At 38.6% G+C, this 22,470-nt stretch overlaps 1 protein-coding gene across 7 annotated transcripts in view; it reads right to left on the reverse strand.

The window, feature by feature from the left end:
- Window positions 1–22,470, reverse strand: part of NCOA7 (nuclear receptor coactivator 7) — a 118,603-nt gene that overhangs the window by 81,246 nt on the left and 14,887 nt on the right. For 6 of the 7 annotated variants that reach the window (XM_019729481.3, XM_074333541.2, XM_019729483.3 and 3 more), the window contains one exon: window positions 14,664–14,776. In XM_019729481.3, the coding sequence (XP_019585040.2) occupies window positions 14,664–14,716 (53 nt within the window). In that variant the 5' untranslated portion in view covers window positions 14,717–14,776. Of the gene's footprint in view, window positions 1–14,663; window positions 14,777–18,878; window positions 18,996–22,470 lie in introns of those variants that run through there. The other variant, XM_019729482.3, reaches the window with a different exon arrangement.

The raw sequence follows: 22,470 nt of genomic DNA on the forward strand, positions 1-22,470 counted from the left end.
AAATCTCAGGTAAGAAAGCTCCTTAAAAGTTATATCAAATCATCAAATAATGGAATACTATATTTGCAAATTCTTTCAAAACATTCCAGTATCTGGAAACTCACTGAGACTCAACATACATCATTCTTTTTGCTTTTTAATGTTAACTCCAGTGCCTAGTTGAGTATCTGACACACTCTAGATAATTGTAGTGGGCTTTTATTGGCCTCCCTACATTTTTTTCCTCCTTGTTTTGACATCAAGGACCAATTTTCAATAGAAATACACTTTCGCCACTTTTAACACTGTATCTAGGTAGGGCTCCACCCCAGGTGCAGGGGTGGAATACTTGACCCAGGCCTGTCCAATCAAAGCACTGAGGCCCCTCTGGACAGCTGCCCAACTGCAGTGATTATGCCAAGAACCGGCACATGTTCTATCTAAGCTGGTCCACTGAGCGTGATTCTCAGTACTTGTATGACCTACTGGTAAACACGCTCACTTTGCCTGCCATTGCACAAGGGAGATCTTGATTTGGCGGTGTTTATCAAGCAAGACCTGAGCAGGAAGACTAAAGAATGGAAGCGCTTAGATACAGAGAAACTAAGTCCTAATGGCATGCTCCCCAAATCAAGGCACTCTTGAAGTCAAATCTAAAATCTAACCCGAGACTTTTAACTTATGTGTGAGAATAAATCCCCCAACTCCCTTCTTTTTCCCTAGTTTGATCTTCTGTAACTTGGAACCCCCTCCCAAAGGGGAAAGAGAGTTCTATTATGGAAATGTACATGCGAATGACCCCAAAATGTGGACTGGCTGAACTAGGGTTGGATGGCAGCTGGGAAGCTGGCCATCTTTATCATGTGACAATAAATGGGTGACTGCTGTATCTTAAAACTAGATCATGTGTCTATCAATATTGTATTATTAGGGGCCTTAAGAGAAATTTTAGGATTCTGGAGTCAGTTGTCTATTTCTTTTAGACTTTGACAAGGTCTTACAAGAAAGAAACAAGCTTGAGTTGTAACTGATCTGCTGAAAGTAGAGCCAGATGAAAATACAACTCTGCTAAGAGAAAACCTTTGTTTGTGGCTTGCTACAGCTACGAGTCTGGTGACATGCAGTTTTACAGAGATGGGAAAGTCAAATTATCTGCTCCAAACTCAAGGTGGTGCAAGGAAAGAATGGGACCTCCCTGTACTGAGATGAGGATCTGTGGGAAGCTGAGCTTCCTCGGGCCTCTCCCAAACACCTCCAGTTATTCCTTCTGCCAGACAGAATAATGGTGCCACTGCACTAATGCTGATGTAACACAGCCCAGGGCTCCCAAGCAGCAAATAAACATGCCTCCCTAACTCAGGGCACTGGTTTTTACTGCCCTGAAGCAGAGACTTAGGGGGTAGCACTACTGTGAAGGCTAGGGAGATGGGCTGAGCACCACCGGTTCACTGCTGAGACCCCAAATCTCCAAGCCAAATTCTATCTCCATCCAAAGATTAGGACTCAGCCAAATCTACAGTTCTTGTTAACAGCCTACGGTGTTCAGGCAATGAAGCCAGAATGAAAGTCTGCTCAATTTTTAAATGGGATTGCATTGTCAGAGAAACATCTGATTTGTCAAACACAATGCACCTATAATCGCTCAACTGCAAAAGTAATCTCTAGGTCCCCAAATCTATGCCACCAAATCTATGCTATCAGAAAATGGGCTGCTAGATGTCCAGCTCCCAGAAGGGGCTCCTCCTCGATGTTCCAGGACACTGGACAAGAGCGAGCCACTCTGAGCAGGACTGGTGGCTGCCACAAAGCTGACCAGGGAACTCACTCCACTGCCAGAGCAGAGAGAACCTGCTGGTCCTGTTCAGCCAGATCTGTTAAGTGCAGCCAAACGCTGGCCAGGGTGTGCTTCTCCATGCTCCCTTTCCCAAGTGCGAGTTTTCACATCAGTCCAATCAGGGCGACTCTGAGCTGGACTGAATGAGCTACCAGAAAACATTCTTGCTCTTTCCTACCCAGTAAGATATGCAGCTGGAGCTGTGGCAATCTTCTTGTCCCCACATAATGAGGGTCTAGAGCCATTCCAGGAGTTCACTGCGGGGGGGGGGGGGGGGCAGGGGGCTGAGAATGAAGGCGAAACAGAGCCAAGAGATGGAGTCAGTGTATGAACCTCAAGTCTACCATCCTTAATGTCATACCTACACTTTGAGATTTTTTTTTTCCTACAAGAATGCTCTCCCTCCACCCACACACATGCTTCAGAGGCCAGATGCAAGCCCTGTTACCTGTGCTTCTAACCGACTGGCTACAGACTGGAGGTTCCGACCCCCTCGCAAGTCCAAGTTGTCACCTATACTTCTGACAGACTGGCTATAATTCAGAGGTTCCCACACACCCCTCCATGGGTTCAATTAATTTGCTAGAATGGCTAGAAAAGCATCGATCATTTCACAATATACACATATATCGAATCATTATGCTGTAGCTAGTTTGTCAATTACATCTCAAGGAAAAAAATCCACTCAGAGTTTATTTTAAAAATCCGTATCAGTGAAGAAAATAGTTAACACCAACAAAGTACTCTAATTCCTAGCCTTGTACATCAATTTCTTCAAATAATATGCAAAAGTGCTACTCAGTAAATTTATATTGAGGAATTCTCCAACTACCTCCGGACATATATTACAAAGAGCATACATTATAATTTCTTTTTTACTATTATACAAAATTTTATGAAACAAATTCTACAGAATTTTCATTGAAGGTATTAAAACTAAAAATATCTATATGGAACAAATTTATTCTAATTAATTTCACATATATGTGGAGGATACTAGGGAGGTAGATAAGAAGAAAGGCTTTGGAGTTGGACACAAATAGAAAGAAATCCTAGCACCATTACTTGCTAGCTGTGTAATCTGAGAAGTGACTAAACCACTCCAAGCCTATTTCCTCTCCTGTCAAAATGAAGAAAATATCATCACCTACCTCCTGGGTTGTTCTGAGGATTAAATGAGGCCAGACTTGTAAAGCGCCTGGTACAGTGAACAGTCAGAAAAATAAGAGCGTGGTACCACCAATATACACAAGCAACACTTTACAGCTTGTTCTAGGCCCTGGCGGGCAGGGTGCGGGAAAGCTGGTATGGCTCATCTTTTCCTTTATCACCTTGCTAATGTCCTCTTGACCTTACCTACGGGCCAGTCATCAAGCTGACCTCTCTGCGGGATCACCCACGTCCGGTGACAAACATGCTTAATGCTTTCCCTTCTTCCTTGTCTTTAAAAAGTTATCTTTCCTTGACTTTCACATCTCCTTCCTGCCATGGCCCTAATTTCTGGCTTCCCTTCGCATCCAAGTTCCCAGAAGAACTGCCTAGAAACTCTGTCTCCACTCCTTTATTTCCCATTTACATTAAATTAGCTTCTCCCACAACTTCACTGAAACTGCTCTGATTCAATTATCAGTAACCTCCAAATGGTCAAACCTAATGGATGCTTTTCAGTCTCCATCTTAATCTACCTCTCACTGCTTTCAAAATTGCCGATCATTCTCTCCTCCTTGAAATGCTCTCTTCTCCTGGCTGCTGTGATTCCACCTCTTCTGGATTTCATCCTATCAGACCACTAAATGTTGGAGTCGCCCAATTCTGCTCCCCATTCCTTCATTCTGTTCTCTTTTCAGTTTATACTCTTACCCTATATGATCTCATTCATTCGCATGGCTGGGGCCGATAACTCTTCAATTTCTGTGCTCGCTTCGGCAGCACATATACAATTTCTGTTTCAGCCCAGACCACTGTTTTCACTCCAGAGTCACACACCCAACTGTGCATTTAGTGGTTCCATTGGGATGACTCACAGGAATCTCAATCTTAACACATCCCAACTTAAATTCTTGAGATTCCCTCTGTTATTTTTCTAGTTTTCCCATTTCATTTAATGGCAGCTCCATCCCTCTAGTTGCTTTATCCAAATTCCTAAATACGGCCAACAAGGCCATGCGTGACCTGTCCCAGCTGACCTCTCCACTCTTCTTGTGCTATCTTCCCTAAAAGCACTCTGTTCCAGCCACACCGGCCCACCGGCCTTCTTGCACATCCAGGAACGTGCCAAGCTTTTCCTCACCTTAAGATCTCTGAGACTATGTGTTTCCCCTACTTAGAACAGTCCCCTCCTTTCCTTTCTCCCCAGCCTTTCTCTTAAACACATATATCATCTGGCGATCTCTTGCTCCTACCCAAGATTATCTTAAGTGTCACTTTTCCCCAGAGGTCTTCCTTGACAATCTAACTTGTCTAAAGTGGATACTGCCCTTGCAATTATTTCTGAACAACCTGTTATTTTCCCTCATAACAAACACTGTAATTTCTAATGACATGCATGTGTGTGCTTTCTCATTTAATGTCTTTGTGAAAAGCAATCTCCATAAGAGCAAGGTCCACATTTGTTGTGTTCACCACTCTACCCTCTGGGCCTAATAGGTGCAGACACATAAGGTCGGTCTAAGATATAAGCAACGTACAAATTTCTCCCCATAACGCAATAATATATTTCAAATGCAAGGATAAACATTATGTGAGTCTAATAAAGTCTTACATTTGATTAAGTCAAAGAACTAGAGATACCTTAAGTATCTACTTGCATCAGATAATATAAAAATCAAAATTAGAGAATGGTTTTCCTATGTATTAAAAATAAATAGGAACTCAAATATATGGTGATGGAAGGAGAACTGACTCTGGGTGGTGAACACACAAAGGGATTTATAGATGATGTAATGCAGAATTGTACACCTGAAATCTATGTAACTTTACTAACAATTATCACCCCAATAAACTTTAATTAAAAAAAAACAGGAAGAAGGTAAACATATATATTAGGTTCAAAACTCAATCTTATAATTTTTAGTTTTCAATGATCTGTTACGAGTGCAAATTACACTTAAAGATAAAATACTGTCTGTGTTTATAACTAATTTTTATATTTTAAAATCCACATATTTGTATAAAAGAAAAATTATATATTTGTTATATATGTACCTATAACTCATTTATATTTAAAATGGGCTACTTTTATATCTCAAAATCCTGATTTAAAAAAAATAAATTTCTCTCATTATGTAGTGAAAGCAGTTGACTTAGCAAAGCAAATATCCCCCACTTTAGAAAAAATGATGGAACCACTGAAACGAAGATGGCTCCGTCCCCAATGACCTCACCAGCAGCATCCAGCCTCTGCTTCAATTACCTTCTGAAAATGAAATAACCAAATTACCGTTCAGCTTTCTGCTGTGCTAACAAAATTAATCTGAAATATCAAATTTCATCTGCTTTAAATTATATATTATACAACTTCTAAAACCAAAAGCTCTTCTAGCTCTAAAGTGTAAAGAACATGTACCATGGTTGTCATAATCAACAGTAACATATTCTCACATACATAGAAAAAAATTAATGGACTGATTAATGACTTAATTCAAATCATCCCCAATAGTGATTTGATTTAAACCATTCCATCCATTCAAAAGCAGGATCAATCAATGTGATTCTATTCTGCTTTGTACAGCAGATGCATTCTTGAAAACATATGTCTAAGCTGCATTTTCACACCATAGAGTGATTTAGAAATATAATTAGAAATTTCACCATTTTTTTTTAGTACACAAAAGAATATTTAAAGCATGAATAACTGGCCTCTAATTTAACTGTTTCTAAATACATTAATAACATTTTAAAATTTGATGTCATCCATATTCTTGTTCTCTGGTTCTTCTTTATTTAAATTTCCTTTATACTCTCCATTCCCACATAAACAATTCTGGGCTTACAACCACCAAGCTACATTTCTCATTTCAGTCATGACATCCCCATCTCAAAAACACCTTTGATTCTTCTTCACGGAAATCTATTGCATGATTTCAGTAACAGAATTATTCAGAAAAGACCGCCTCCTTGCTCTCCACCACCTTCTGTCTACCTCAGCACGTTAGATCCTGCCATGCTTTGGGAAGAGACCCGGGGGGTCCCCCAATCCAATTTACTCATTGTCCCTTCTTGTCCCTAGGACACTCAGATTCATAGTCTATGGTACTGACACATCAGTCTGATTTGGTGCTGAATCACAGCTGCATATCACAGACCACCATGTGTCTTGCGTCGGTCTAGGTCTCCTTAAACCTGGCCCATTATCCTTTTCACTACCATTTTCATTTGTGTGTGAGAAGCAAAGAGCTAAAACAAGAAGGCTGCTGCACTTTCACTGGCATAATACACCACAAAATGAGTACAGAATAAAATGGGATGTTAACCATTTTGTTTATGCAAACTTTATTTGAATGGTAAAGGAAAGAAAAAAAAGAAGTAAAAATGCATGAACACATACCCCTGGCTCAAGCACCAGGTCACGGCCTTTAGAACAGAAGTGCCTAGGCGAGGAGAATTCCAGTTGTTAGAGCCTCCAGCTCTGAATCTAGCGAGGAAATAATAGGGGAATTCTTGCCATATCTCAAACATATAGGTAGAGGAAGGTCAGGAGATTACTGACATTTTTGATGGTATGTAAAGACTTTCAAACTTTCCTTGAAAGAGGAGTGATTCCCTAGATTGTTCTCAAGTTCCTAAGACTATTTTTCTACTGAAAAATCAGAAAATACATTTAATCATTTAATCATTTAGCTCAGAGAGTCTCCGTTATTGTTGTATGGATAACTGATACAGCTCCATAAAATTCAACTTAACATTCATAACAATTAAGAGCATGGGCTGTGAGGTCAGGCACACTGGGGTTGAGTCCTGGGTCTGCCACTTCATACTCGTGTGACCCCGGGCCAATGACATATCATCTAAAGTAAGGCTTAGCATCATCATTTGTAGTTAGGATGATAACAGGACCTACATCATGGGGTAATTATGAGATTATAAGAGTATGCAAGCCAGTCTCTGTTACATAGTAAATGTTCAACAAATGTTAACTACCATTCATAGTAAATGAGTGTTAGATGCAGGGCACAAAGCTAGACCTTGTGAGGAATATAAACATGAAAAAGAACTCACAGTAAAAAACAACAGTCAAATAACATAGAGGAGACGAGAGTGTTGTTACTGGGTGTATCCAAAGGCAGACTGATTTAAGGGCTCCAAGAGAAGGCATAGGAAGATAAACAATGCCCGCTGAGTCCAATGGCAGGGGAAGACACATCTAGTTTGGAGGGGTGGGAGGAAGTGGAAGATTAAATGAAAGAGGAAAGGTCTTAAGGAGACAGTGTCACCATTAAAGATGGGTTTGCCAGAGTGATGGGTTTGACATCACGGTATACAGGAGAGGCTAGTGAAGAGCCATTCTTTGTATAATGAAAGCAATGTTCTGAGGGGGCAGAGCGCAAGACATGCACAGAAAATCAAAGTAGGAGATAAAGATAGAAAGGGAGGAATGAGCCATAAACAGAACCTTAAATCTGAGAGAAGAATTCGGGATGCAGAAGTGGCATATTTGAACAGTGGCTCAGGAAGACTAATCTGGGAAGATGAGTGGGAGGATATGCAATTAGCATTTGACTTGGGGGAGGGGGGTCGAGGGGGTGAAGATTGTTGGAGTTTTCAGACATGTGTTTTGGGGGTAAAAACTCTTGGTGACTAAAATCACCAAAAGCTGGGCTAAGCATGAGCTATGAAGTTTCTAGAGCTGTGAGCAGCACAAAGCATGTTCTGGTTCAGAACTCAGTTTTCTCTTGCTGAAAAGTCATTGTACCTGCAACGATGAAAGGTTTCAAATGCATGTGACAAAGATATCTCAAGCTGATAGTGCCAAGTTTAACTCCAGATTCGGGAGTCAGTTCAGCTGAAGTCTTCTTCAACTGTCAGCAACAACATGAAAAGGGGAGGAGGGCTGCTTAAATCATTTACGTTTCATGTGCTTCGATCTTTTCTGTGTCTCGGAATCTGGAGTCTAGACTGGAGCATGTTTGTGGACACACTTCAAGGGATAAATGAACTCCCTGAAAATTTACACAAAATTTGTGTCTGTGGATTTCTCTAACTTTTTCTCATTTATTCTTGTGTCTCTCACGGAGGCAGGGTGTTTTTATATTAAAATCCCTTAGTGCTTATTTTTCATTAGTGCCTATTCTAAAGACTTTATATGTTTTAATTCAGTCAGTCCTCTCAACAATCTGCTAAGGTAGGTATTATTATTATTCTCATTTTAGAGTAATGACAACTAGTACAGCCAAGGCCCCAGAGCGAGGTAACAGTTCTACAGAGAAGAAACCTGTAGGAGGCCCACAAATAAAAGTTGCCCAAGCTTCGTGACCATGATAGTTCTATCCGGTGGTTTTATTAGGTTACAGCTTCATTGGGTCTCTCTGGGACAGTCCTGATCAGCCTGGGATTTCAGGTTAAATGAAGACATGCTTTTCATTGATCCTTGAAATTAGTTTTATAAGGTCCCATTACACTGCACTGTGGGAAAGTATATTTACATAACAGGTATTTTATGTACAGCTGTCTTTGAACAGCTGGTTAATGTGTATTAGATCAATAATTTTCAAAGAAATTCATTTTTCAATGGGGAAAAATAACCTCACTGCCAGTATACTAACCACTAAAGAACCCACAAAATTAATGAGTCATTTTTTATTATGGCCCACAATAACAAAAATAACTTTAAATTGTGATTCAATATATACATATAAATATTTAAAACAAAAATTTCATGAAATATTTATTCTGACTACATACAGCACACTCTGATATTATCTATTCAGCCTAGCTTAGTCCAGACTAATCTATTCTGTTCCATTCCATTTTAAAAATGCTGGTTCCTACCGACTAAATTAATTTCATGATGCTACAATGGGTTTGTAATCTACAGATTGAAAAAGCAGTACTCTACAGGGAATTAAATCAAGTAACTTCATATTCAATAAAACTGAAGCAAAAAGCATGAGTTTAACTATGAATGTGTGAATGTTCAGAAGCCTTTTTTTAATCTGTAGGAAAAAGTTAATTATTTCCTTAAAACATTATCAGATCAAACTTGACCATGGATGTTGTTCCCATAAATGAATCGCAAACAATATGTAAATGTTCCCTTAAGAGCAGCAGAGTCTGAACTCAATCAAGAAAATAGGAAACACAAGCCTTACAAAGTTACGGGTCATTCGAGAGTTTAATTGCTAATTAGTAATATTTTCAAATAAGGCACAAGCAGCTTTTTCACAGGAAATGGTTTTAAAATATGCTTAATCTTTTTTAAGATTAATAAAATTGCTGAATTCTGAAAAGTTTGCAGTGATAAAAATGAAGACTCCCAAACGATTTATATTCTACATTAAAGAAGCTGTGTTAAATATTAGTCTGTCCATCAAAAAATACTTAATACGTACTTATTATATACCAACCACTATTTAACAAGGCACAAGGAAGGAGCACTGAACTACTGCAGTCTCCACTCTCCAGGTGGTCCATTTGGCGGCAGATTGACTGTAAACACATAAAAGCTCTTATTATACAAATAAAAGCTATGAAGATCACACTTGAAAGTGTTCTTGAGCAGGACTGTGGATCACTGCAGGCACATGTCCCAAATACAACAAGCATCCTCTGGGACAGTTCTTAGAAATTGAAATCAAAGATGGTTCCAGTAAAGTCAACTAAAACACTCTACTGCCACACCCATATACAATTTTCCCTACTTATCACATTATGTTGCTAACACCATGTTCTAATTTCCCTCTCAAAGCAAACATTAATTCTTAATACAATTTAAACTGAAACAACATGGAATGAAGAAAATAATCACAGACACAGACAAAGCGGACTCCATTTAAAGGCTCAGACCCTCCTTTTAAAGACTAAGTGATTTGAGGCAAGTTATTTAACCTCCTGAACTACAGATTCATCGGGTGCATTTACATCTACTCATAGGATCACTGTGAGAATAAAAATGAGAGAATGCAAGTGAAAGCACTCTGTAAAGTACTAACAAATACTATTATTTAAGTTTTATTAGAATCAGTAGGCATAGTGAAACTGAGAGAATAAAGTATTAACCAAATATTAAGAAGGTTACTGTCTGAATCCAACAACTGGTAATAATAACGTTTTCCCTCAAATCTTGGACATACTACAGTTATTTTCTAATGGCCCTTGGCCGACAGGAAAAAACAATCTACAGATCCTTAATTAAAGGAAAGGCAAGAGTTCACATCACATCACTCCACCATGTGATGTATTAATTCTTAGCACAGGTGTATCACAAAGAGATAGTTCTTTCCTAGGGTTCAAAGACTGCCTCTGGGGGGCTGGAGAACAGGAGCACCCCCGTGTCCTCAGCAGTGGGGCAGATTAACCAGCCACACCCATGCAGGTGACGCCTTCCATTGAATCTTAGACTCTGTACTTGAGCAAGACAGCTAGCTGAGGTTTTTCTGTCCAAATTATGTGTGCATTCACTTATAGGCCACTAGTCTTTTTAGACAAGACGCAATCCTAGACAGTAAAGTGGATCACTGTAAGGAAAAACGCAGGTGGGGTATACAGAGCACATGTTTCCTACTGCCTTGGTTAATAGTCTGATGTTACCCATGTTATGGATGGATGAAGTTGACAGGACATCTAGGATGGGATGTCTTCAAGTTACAAACAAGTTGTTTTAGGAAATGTCATTTATAAAGTAGATCTTTACAAATCTAGGTTGCATTTTAGCAAATTAATTTACAATGGAATAAATTAATGTAAGGTTGCTAGGACTGCCCTTTCCATTTAGAGTTACACAGTCATATTTCAAGATAAATTATAAAACGGAAGTAATGGGTAATCCTCAAGTCACTAATTTTAATCCAAAATTATTAAAATTGGGTCTTTTAAACTTATTTTTGCTTTAATGTTAAATTGAGTGAGAGAGAGAGAGAGAGAGAGAGAGAGAGAATCAACAAAGAAGATGGATAAAGGATTATTTACCAAACACGATGACACAATGTTTAAGAAAGCACATGGTAAAATAGCACACCAAGAAAACAGGCTATTTAACTACTCTTAAGGGAAAAAGGATGGGGGGAGGGGTGAACAGAGTTTAAAAGCAATGTTTGAGGTTTCAGATACATATTGTGGTAATAGGCAGAAATCAGGAGAAATCTTACTTTTGATCTCCTCTGCACAGTCCTAGAGATTTATTTACGGTGGTATGATTGCATCAGTTGGTCTTACCCTTGACCTCTTTACAATCTTCCCTGGAGATATTGCCTGGACCGCCCTTATGCTTCAGAGAAATCAGCCCTACGTTGTCAGATACTGGCTTTCCAGTAGGTCCTGTTAGTGATTCCACTTTATGGAATGCCACAGTTCAGTCAGAGGCATTGGAAAAGATTTATAACTTTGGGTGCCTGTTTTTTGATAATGAAGGATTTGGGGGTGGGGGTGGGGCTTTGCTTTTAACAGGTTGACCATTTGGGGAGGCCATTGCATTATAATAGCTAAATCACTGTTTATCTGTCTGGTGTTTTTTCTCTCTCTCACCCTCCCCCCCCTCCCGTCAAGCTCTCGATCTCCCTGTTCTCTCTCATTTTCCCTGTTCTCTCTCATTTTCTAGTAATTAATCATGTTGACCTACTGCGTTAATAGTACCACTGATTTTTGTCCTTGTCATGCTATCCCTGTGCTCCTAAGGTCACACTTCTTTTTTGATACGTTTTTCTTTTCATTGTTAAATACTTTTCACAAGAGGTCAATCAAACCAAACATGGCAATTAACTTTGACATTTCTGAGTTGAGAAAACTATGCTGTTTTTTTCAGAAAAAGTCTCATCTTGCATTCTCAGTTTAAAGGGTTCCCCTAACTCTACATTTTAGAAACAGGTTTTTCATGAACCACCAGTCACCTTTACTATTGGAATCAGTTTGGATTCCGACTGAGAAGTCACCATAGCTTTTGAAATCACTATGTAGAGCATCCATGGGCAAAACCAAACCAAACCAAAATGAAAAAAAAACCCTGACTTAAATTCACATTTTATATAAAAATTAAGTCAAGCTGGTTACTGACTTAAATATAAAATAATACTATAAAACTTTTAGAAAAAAGAAAGAAAATTTCCAAGACCTAGGGCTGGGCAAAGAGTTGTTAGACTTGACACCAAAAGTATAATCCATAAAAGGAAAACTAATAACTTGAATCACATCAAAATTAAAAATTCTTGTTCTGCAAAAGACACTATTAAAGTGCAAAAGACACTTTAAAAAAGCTACAGACTAGAGAAAATATTTGCAACCCATATATCGGAGAACTAGTATCTAGATGCATAAAGAACTCTCAAACCTCAACAACAACAAAAACTCCAATTAGAACACAGGCAAAGGACACTGCACTGTAGAGGATGGATAGATGGCTAATAAGCACATGAAAAGATGTTCAACTTCTTTAGTCATTAAAGAAATGCTAACTTAACCACAATGAGGTATCACTACAACCCTATCAGAATGGCTAAAAAAAGAAGAGTGACAATACCAAACGCAGATGCAGATTTGGAGAAATGGGTCATTTTATACATTGCTAATGGGAAGGAATGTAAAATGGTACAGACACTTTAGAAAAAGAGTATGGCAGCTTCATCCAAAGCTAAACGTGCACATCATTTGACCCAGCAATTTCACTCTTGGGCATTAATCCGGTGAAATTAAAACTTGTACATTCACACAAAAAGTTATACACAAATGATCCTAGCAGCTTTACTTGTAACAGCCCTAAACTGGAAACAACCCAAATGTCCTTCAATTGGTGAACAGTTAAAAATTGTGATACGTTCCTACCATGGAATACTACTCAGCAATAAAAGGGAACAAAATATTAATACATACAGCATCTTGGACAGATCTCAAGGGCTATGGTCTGAATCTGATTCCCCAAAATTCGTATGTTGAAACTTAATGCCCAATGTGATGGTACTAGGAGGTGAGGACTTTGGGAGGTGATTAGGTCATGAGGGTAGACCCCTCACGAATGGGATTGTACACTTATAACCATGCTGGCACCCTGATCTCAGATATCCAACTTTCAGAACTGGAAGAAATAAATTTCTGTTGTTTATAAGCCACTCAGTCTGTAGTACAGCAGTCTGAATGGACTGAGACATCAAGGGACTAGCACTAAGTGAAAAAAACCTAATCTCAAAAGGTTATATACTATATGATTTCACTTATATAATAATTCTGAAATGACAAATTACAGAGATTGAGAACAGATTAGTGGTTGTCAGGGGTATAAGATAGAGGGAAGGAAGTGACTAAGGCCACAAAAGGATAGCACATGAGATCTTTTTGACAGACTTGTTCTCCATCTTGATTGTGATGGTGGACACACAAACCTACGTATGTGATAAAACTGCACATAACTAAATACACATAAAAACACACACAGACACAAATGAATGCTTATAAACCTGATGAAATCTGAATAAGGTCGGTGGATTGTATTGATGTCAATTTCCTAGTTGTCATGATAGGATAGTTATGTAAGGTGTTACCATTATGGAAAACTGGATGAAGGATATATCTCTTTGTATTATTCCTTATAACTACATGTGAATTTACAATTATCTCAAAATAAAGTGTTTTTGAAAGCACTTATTTATTCTAAGTGTCCTATCTTTCTAATGTTTCACCCATTAATTGCCTGACTGCTCCCTTGCCCAAACAATCTTGTTACTCTCGATAGTCCTAATTGTGGAAAATATTTCACTACAATTAGTAGTTTAACGCTTGCTTTCTAAAACCTCTCATTCATGGTTTACTATTACTAATTGGAGCACACTCTTTGGAGACAACCCTATATTTAAATACTGACTTTTATATGGCACTAAATGGACAAAACACTTACTTTGAGTCTCAGCTATCTCGTTGGTAAAATAGGGGGAAAACCTATGACAGGTTTATTGTGAAGATAAAAATAATAATAAGTACTTGGCACATACCAGTTCCTTAAATATTCATTTCCTTCCTTTTTTCCACTAACATTCTAAAACCTGCCTTATTTTCTGGATAAAAACATCAACAAAATCTTTGGTTCTCAGTTTCTAAGGCTAATATTTGGAAAACAGGAAATGCATCTTTAATGAGCACATTGGGAATGTGGTAAACCTGAATTCCGTTCTTAAGTATTTCAGTGTAGGAGACCATGATAATCATTTTAATCTTATGTTCTCAGTCTGAGTTTGAAAACATTCCAGCTACAAAAATGATTTATAAATGTTTTAGCATATCATTCATTTTATTATGATTAGTGAGTGGCTGTCATATAGATATTTAAATCTGTAAATAGTAACTGATCATATACTAAATTACTTCTATCCAAATACCAACAGATGTAGTACATATGTTGGATGAGTTCAAGCTTTAAAAATGACATGGACACTCATGATAGAAATTCATCCATTCCACCTACCTACAAAAATATTTTTTAGTAATAGATTCCCCACAAGGTATTAGGCTTTAAATTTGTCATAGATTTTTAAATAGTTATAGCTCAACCAATTAAGCTACAGAGTAGGAAATAAAGTATATTTAACTTCTGCTGGCTACCTGCTCTGTTTATGAACAGTCACAAGACACAAAATGCCAAGTAATACTTGAGGACAAAGTCCCCTCAAACATTTTTTTTTAAGTAGTGATGTAATTTTGCAAAGTTCATGCTTACCGAGCAAAATAACTTTGTTTCCGTTCCTTCTTCTCTTCCTTGGTATCCATCATATACGTAATCAAAAGTGCAAAGTGTTTGGGAAAGTTCTTTTTAATCAATGAGTCATAACTCTGTAATAAAATAATAAAGCAACTGTCAATTAAGATGCAATTAATAGCCAATATTAAGAATAAAGCAGAGTGGAACTACTATATGGCCCACAACAAACGGAAGATAAACTTTAACCAGTAAACACAGTCACATGAATCATATACGAAATACAAATGCCCACGGTGGACTAAAAACCTACAATTAGAAGGGAGTTGTTTAATCTATAAAAGGTGGCTGGAAAAACAAACTGAAGTATTTTCCTCATAACTAACCATTATTCCAAAATGTGCTAAAATGAAAACCACTGACTTTGGAAGATTTTAGGTTAGAAATGCAGAAGTTATTATTTAAAAAAATGTTTAACTCATAATCCTTCTTCAAGTAATTAAGAATGAATGTTTCATACATAATTATGAAAAATGGATCACTTAGGTGTTTTACAAGATGGTCTTTCTTTAAAAATAAAAACATCAGTGTTCTATTTTATTTTCAAAACATGTCACTGAGTACATCCCACTTGAGCAAATGTGGAAATGAAAGTACAAAGTCTCAGAAAGCTGTTCTTCAGAATGGCTTTATGTGCTTGCCTTTGCCTCTCCCTCTCCCCACCCCTGCTAACTTCCCCTATGTTTCCAAGATTTAAACCTATAACAAAAGGTTGTCCCCAGCTCAATCTTCCTTCAATACCACTTTTATCACCACAACCCAGCTCAAAACTTTCCAGTGACTACTTACTGCCTGATTCACTAATTTAAATTTTCTGCAGAGTGTTAACCTTTCCTAAAATCTGTCTTTTCACCCTGAAGGGGTATCTAAGTAAAAGCAAAGCACGTTCATCAATCAAAATTATTTACTAATTCGTTCCAATTCAATAAACAATTTAATTCACTATATATATTACATGAAAGGTACTGTGATAAGTATCAGAGACCAAAGATAAAGAAGACATGATATTTGCCCTAATGGAATTTAGTGTCTTGGTGAGGGAGACATGTAGGATTTCAGGCCAATGGGCTACAAACTGCTATGGAGAAGGCACAGGGCCCATGAGAGCCTATGAGACGGGCACTCAGCCTTACACAGGCCACACCCAGGCACTCCTCACACACACCAGGATTTGAGGGATAAGTGTGGGTTTCCTAGTTAAAGGGTATAGGGAAGCAGGTCCAGCTTGAGCAAAAACAAGAAGGCAATATTTCACTGCTATGCCCAGATTAAATGTGAAGCAGGGCAATAGTGGGGGATGAGGATGAAGACATGGGCAGGATTAGGGTCACGGATGACGTTTTATGTCACTCTAAATAGCCATAACTTAATCCTAGCTACGCATTACGATGTGCTGCCCACCCCTTTGCTGCACCTACATCAGACATCACCAATCATGCTGAACCCAACAACAGCACTCACAGCAGACATTACCAAATTGACCGGAGCTGATTCATGAGATAAAACCATACTTCTCATTTCTGGTGCATATGAAAGGAAGCCACCAAAGGGTTTTACAAAAGGGAGTGCAATATACACAGTTTGTAGAGGATGGACTTGAAAGTACTGAGAATAGGATAAAGTAGATCTATTAGAAAGAAATCACAGTAACACTACTTCAGAGTAGCACTTAGGAAGCAGTATTTGATATAGAAAGAGGAGGGATGAACTCAAGAAATATTTAGGAGGCAGATGAGTTGAGATTTGGTGACTCATTCAATGAAGACAACATGGGAAAGAAAGAAATGAAGAATGCCCATGTTTCTGCTTCAGGGACTGGGAGGTGATACCACAATCTACAAGACGGGTCAGACTGTGTGTGGGATGGAGGAGCAGAAGAGATGAAAGATCCATTTTAAACATGTTGTCTTTAAGGTGCCCATGAGATAGCAGCTGAAGAGATTCACCAGACATGTGATTACATCTAAAGCATAGGAGTGCAGTTAGGGCCTGAGAAAAAGGTTTAAAAATTAAAAGCATATGGTTGTAGTTAAGGGGGAGAAAAACACACAATACAATGATGAGAATACCCTGGAAGCATGACAACTATGCACAAGGCCCGGCATGGAAACACAATCTGGAAGACACAATCTCAACTCTTCCTGGTTTATCTCCATGTCCCTGACATGGGCTCTAGCCTCAAGGAGTTTACCAACCAGTAGGAAAAAATAAGATGTGTGCAAATAACTAAAATGTAGGGTTAGTAACTTGGATCTGTCCCAAAGAATAACACTAAGAATCAAAACACCAAAGTTCAATTTTGGTTGAGGTGTTAAACTAAATCTTTCAGAGCAGTGAGGATTTCAACAGGTAAAGAAGAGAGAGACAGTATTCTAAAAAGAGAGAACACCTGTACATAGGTGTGGATGTAAAAAGGGCAAGACACATTCAGGCAAAGACAGAGTGGCTACCAGTAGGGAAAGCAAACGAAGCATGATGCCTGCCTACCGTAAGTCATTCACTTCATCATATTATCTGCATGTTATCTCTTTTACAACCACATTATGAGTTAGATATCCTTATCTCCATTAAAAGGAGGCTGAGAGATACTAGTTTCCTTAGCTCAACAGCAGCAGTTGAACCAGCACATGTACACCAGTTTGATGTACACTTCGCCTTTCAATAACCGTGGAACCAGAAAGCATTTGGATATGACCCGGAAACGTAATGAGCTGGAATCAACACTATCCAGTGTCTCAACATAGATTTTATAGGTTAAGAAAAGTGTACTGGCCACTGGGGGAGCGGGTCACTGGGGGAGACCTCCAACAGGACCACATCAGTGGAGTCGTGGGAATGGAGCCATGCCTTAATGAATTACCCAACTCTGTACCTTAATCTTTACTCCTTCCCCAACTTTAAAATAACTCTGCTACACCCCTTCTTCTGACCCGATCTAGCACAAGGCCCACTTCTGCTTTGAAGACTTCCCTGACCTCGTGTGTGCTCATCCCTATCTTTCTTAGGAACTTATTTCACATGTCACCGATCACTTACTGTGAGGCAGTTAATCATACTGGGTGACAATGCCACTTCTCTTAGCCTCTTCAGCCTCAAACAAACCAAAAGTTCCTTCAGGTCAAAAACCATGTTTCGCACTTTCCTTATACTTCCCTAAATACCTAACACAGAACTATGCAAAAAAAAAAAAAAAAAAAAAAACCCACATAAAAGCTAAGCAAGGCATTCATCTAAACTTAGGGTATAGTCTTTCCATGGCAGACTGATAAAAATCCAAGGATTCCTCCTAAATTAAGAATGACTTGGGGACGGGGGTTTCAGACTCAAGCCAGCCTCTCCTGACCTCCAGAAGGGATCAGAATGCCAGCATTCCGCCCTGCCCTAGGTCAGGTGGATTATTTTAAAGTTCCTTTCCTGCACGCCACCATATGTGATCATCTCTGTTTACTAGGTTTCCCCTCATGAATAAAAATGAAGTCATAACAATCTAATTGGAAAATTTTTATATTGCAAGCTGAGCCAGAAACTAATATTTGGTTCCAGTGGGAAAATATTGACAAAAATAAGCACAAGAGAAAAAAGATTAAATGATCCAAGAACTGACATCTGGTGCTGCTGTATCTGTTTAGAACTGGCAACGTTTTTTTAAAAAATATATATTCTATTCAATAAATTAAAAAATGTGCATCTTTGGTGTCTTTAAATTCCTGGGAATTTTTATATTCCTTAAACAAGACAGATGCAGTCCTTTCAGGTCTAGGCACACACCAACAGATTCAGCAGAAAGATATCAGCAAAGGGTGCTATAAAAATGATTTACACAGAATACCACAATGCAGCCTTCACGCTTCAGTGAAGGCCCACAGCTCCTTAAATCAATTTCTAATGGGAACTACATTTTCCATTATAAGTGGTTATAATGGGGTTCTTAAAAGCCCTTCTTTCACTTAATGTTGACTTTTCCTCACATCAATAAACTCTAGGCTCATCCAAACACAGACTTATAACAATCTCCTGCATTGACGGCATATTAGAGACCAAAAAGAATTTTATGAGGGACCACAACATGAATCTACTATCTAAATATTTATTTTTGTGACCTTAAATCAGGATAGTCAATTTAAACCTAAATTCAGTTCATTACTTAAATAAAAATGGCATATCCAAAATCCTTACCTCATAAGAGCTGTATTGAAGATGAAGTATTTTCGGTATTGCCGGCAAAACGCTCCCTGTTTGAAACCATGGCACCACTTAGAAAGAATTTCAGCACAGAGCTATTGGAGACTTCCTAACTATATCAAACTAGTAAGGACCCAGACAGCCCAAGGTAGCTTTTGGCTTCACATCTAACACACAGCAGCCCCTTGTACTCGTACATTCAGGCATAACCAGTCCAGACTGGAAAAACACAGTATGCCCATGATATCCATCAATTGTTTTCCCCAAAACATGTTTCCCATTACACAAATGAAATAATGACAAGAACGTGCTTTGAGGCTTGGTCACACTGTTTGACCACTGAAGGAACAGACCAAAATTTTCCTTCCTGTGCAGATATTTCCTCCTAGGAAATATTTCTACAAAAATATAACAGGTGTTCGGTCTTTCTCAAAACCACACTGTCATCTAAACAAAGGAAGGATATTCAAATGTCAGTATTAACCACAGTCAGAAATCTGAATATTCTCTTTAACAAGAAATATGGAAAGACAGACAAAGAAACAGATACAAAAGTATGCCACAAACATTTAAGGGGAACATCCCGGAGATAATGCCCCCAAATAAACAAATGTGTGTCACAAAAACAAAGCAACAAGGAGCTAAAAAGTTATAACTGAATCAAAGTGACGATCAAGGGACAGGACAATAGTCTGGTACTTGGGAAAATGGGATAAAGCCAATGGATGGCAAAATGAACGGAGAACTCATCAATTCTTATTCAATTATTCTTCACCTAGGGAACTGAAATTAGACGTAAAAAGAATTAAATAAATGTGTTTCAGTGCTCTCTTACTAAGATGAATAAAGAGATTTCATCAAAGCAGCTAGATACTCTAAATGAAGACCCATCTCTGGACTAGACAAATCATTTTATAAGTTCTAAGAACAGAATATGCAAATGAGACTTCAAAAAAGTCACTGGCAGGGTCAGGAATTGTTGAAGATGTGGAAAGTGCCAGAAGCCTGACAACAACAGGAAATACATTTTAATTTTCAACAAAAGTTAGAAAAGGGATTGTGCAAATTACATACTGGAGAACGTCACTAAGATTCTCAGCAGAACTTTAGCAATCAAAGGCAGTTTGGCAAGTTCTTGGAAGAGGAGGCAGTGAACCCTGAGATCTAAAATGTTCACAGAAAGCCCACCATTCAGCAGAACAGCAGGCAGTTTCTTTTTTGAAGCATCTACCATGGACCAAGTGTTCTGTTGGAGATGAAAAGATGAAGTCAGCATTCATGGGCCAGAAAGCTCAGGTGGAACAAGCAACTCAAACCCATCAACTAGTAAGACAATTGGTGAGTGCTCTGACAATGGCAGAGCACCAAGGAGAAGTAACTAACTGCCAGGAAGAGAAATGCCTGGGAAACCCCACAGGTAATGCCAGAGCTGGGCGATGAAGGTGGAGCAGGAGTTTCTGAGACAATGGATGCAGAAGAGGTTGGGCTCATTGGGCAGCATGAAGACGTGCAAGCTATTGGGAAGGAATGTGTGGTGCTCAGAGAATCCTGAGTGGTCTGGTCTGGCTGGTGTGTAGGGCTGGCTTATGGAGGGGAGGAAGCTGAGGGAATAGCAGCTTGGCCAAATTACATTGACCTAATTTCCGTCTTGGACATAGCTACTATTCTAGTACACCGAAGAAATGAGGTAAACACAGTGGAACTGTACTTAAAAGTCATGTGATAAATTTCTCTCAATCTGCTTATGGATAAAATGGAGAAATGTGGGCTGGACATGGGTGGATGCTTCTATAATTAGATGGATAAAGGAGAGCATTGCATGACTGTACCAAGAAGTATGCGCTGACCCACTGACTGACCTCAACCCAGAGCTGGAAGCTGACCTCCATCTTCAACCTGGAGGAAGGCTGGTAATAGCTTAATGCAGTATTTGTTCTTAGGACCTGTCCTCATCAGTAGACTTACCACTAACTGGAATTAAAATAGAGTCTCCTTATTAGACTTCCGGAGGGATGAATAACGTCCTGAATAACAGCATTTGGGTTCAAACAGACCTCAGCTGTCTGTAGAAAGGTGGAACTGACCACACATGAATCTCAGGTTCTACATCTGGGTGAGGGGCTGAAGAATGGGAGGAAGAGTTTATACCACAAGTGAATGTGATCTGCACCTTTAGGTAACAGTAAGATCCATACACCCAATGGCATGATTCCACTGCACCTTCCCTCGCCCCCAAAAAACAACTAATACAATCAGCTCAAAATAAAAAAGATTATGATGGTCTGTCCCACCCTTTTTGAGGATTAGAGTATATCCATATGACTGTGTTTAACTCGGTCTCACACTACAGGAGGAATATAAGGGAATTCGATGTTTAGGATGTTTAAGTGACATAAAACTAAATTTTAAGAATATTAGTCAAAGGAGCTGATCAGGTTTAGCCTGGAAAGAGTTGGGATGAAATGACAGCTATTTTCAAATATCTCAAGGATTTTATCTGGTAGATGATTTAGGCTTGTACCAATAGAACGTCAAGGGGTATGCTTAGGACCAGACATTAGACATGGAGGGAACGGGGTCTTGGCTCACAATAAGGAAGAACTATCTTACAGACAGATGCAAAGAGCTGCCTCCAGATAGAGTGGCTTCTCAGTCTCCGGGAGTGACTATGCACAAGCAGAAATGCCACCTCATGAGATTGCTGTAGACAAGCAATTCTCAACCAAATCGAAACCAATACTCATCCATCTACATAAATGTTCTATAATATGCCCTTTGTAATACTGAAATGAAGTTCACAGATAATACACTATAACCTACTTACATACTTCATTTTATGAAATCAATATAATGTCCAAAAGGAAACTAACTGATAACAGGTATATCAATATGTAAATTCTCAAGTTTTAAAAATCTGTTATATGTAATGCCAAAAAAAAAAAAAGTAATTTATAATAGGTATTTCAGTAAGTAAACTCAGGCTCATTAGAAGACATACTCAGATGCTTATACCTACTTACATAGGACAAGTTTAGCTTTAGGAGAAATGGGATCAGAAACTATTTTACTGTGTACAAGAAATACAGGAATATGAAAGAGCAGAGGTGAGTGGATGGGAGGGGGTGGGTAATGGCAGGGTGAATGGAACATTAGCATAAAAGCCAGTGCTATAAATAACAACCAAACAGATACTTCTATACGTGATAATTTAGAACTAATCTTTTCTTTAGAATTTCCCAATAAATATTTACATAAGTCCTACAGAAAATAGGAAATTCCTGAACATAAGGGACAATTCTCCTTTGTCTAGGGCTGTCCCGCTCATTGCTGGGAATTTGGCACCACTGCTTCCCCCCAGCTAAATACCAGTAGTGCCCCACCCCATAATTGTGCCAACCAAACGGCACCCCGGGGAGGAGATATTGCACTTTTTGGAAACAACTATTATAAAGTCAAACTTTATGGGTAAATTAATATTCTTAGTTATTTTTTCAATTAAAAATATTATTTCAAAAATTCATTAAAACTGAGATTTTATATATTTTATATAGACTCTAACCTTGAGAAGTTCTGTTTTCAAGATGCT

Source organism: Rhinolophus sinicus, chromosome 2, assembly GCF_057876585.1.
Source record: "Rhinolophus sinicus isolate RSI-liver-muscle chromosome 2, RSI-T2T, whole genome shotgun sequence".
Classification (NCBI taxonomy): domain Eukaryota; kingdom Metazoa; phylum Chordata; class Mammalia; order Chiroptera; family Rhinolophidae; genus Rhinolophus; species Rhinolophus sinicus.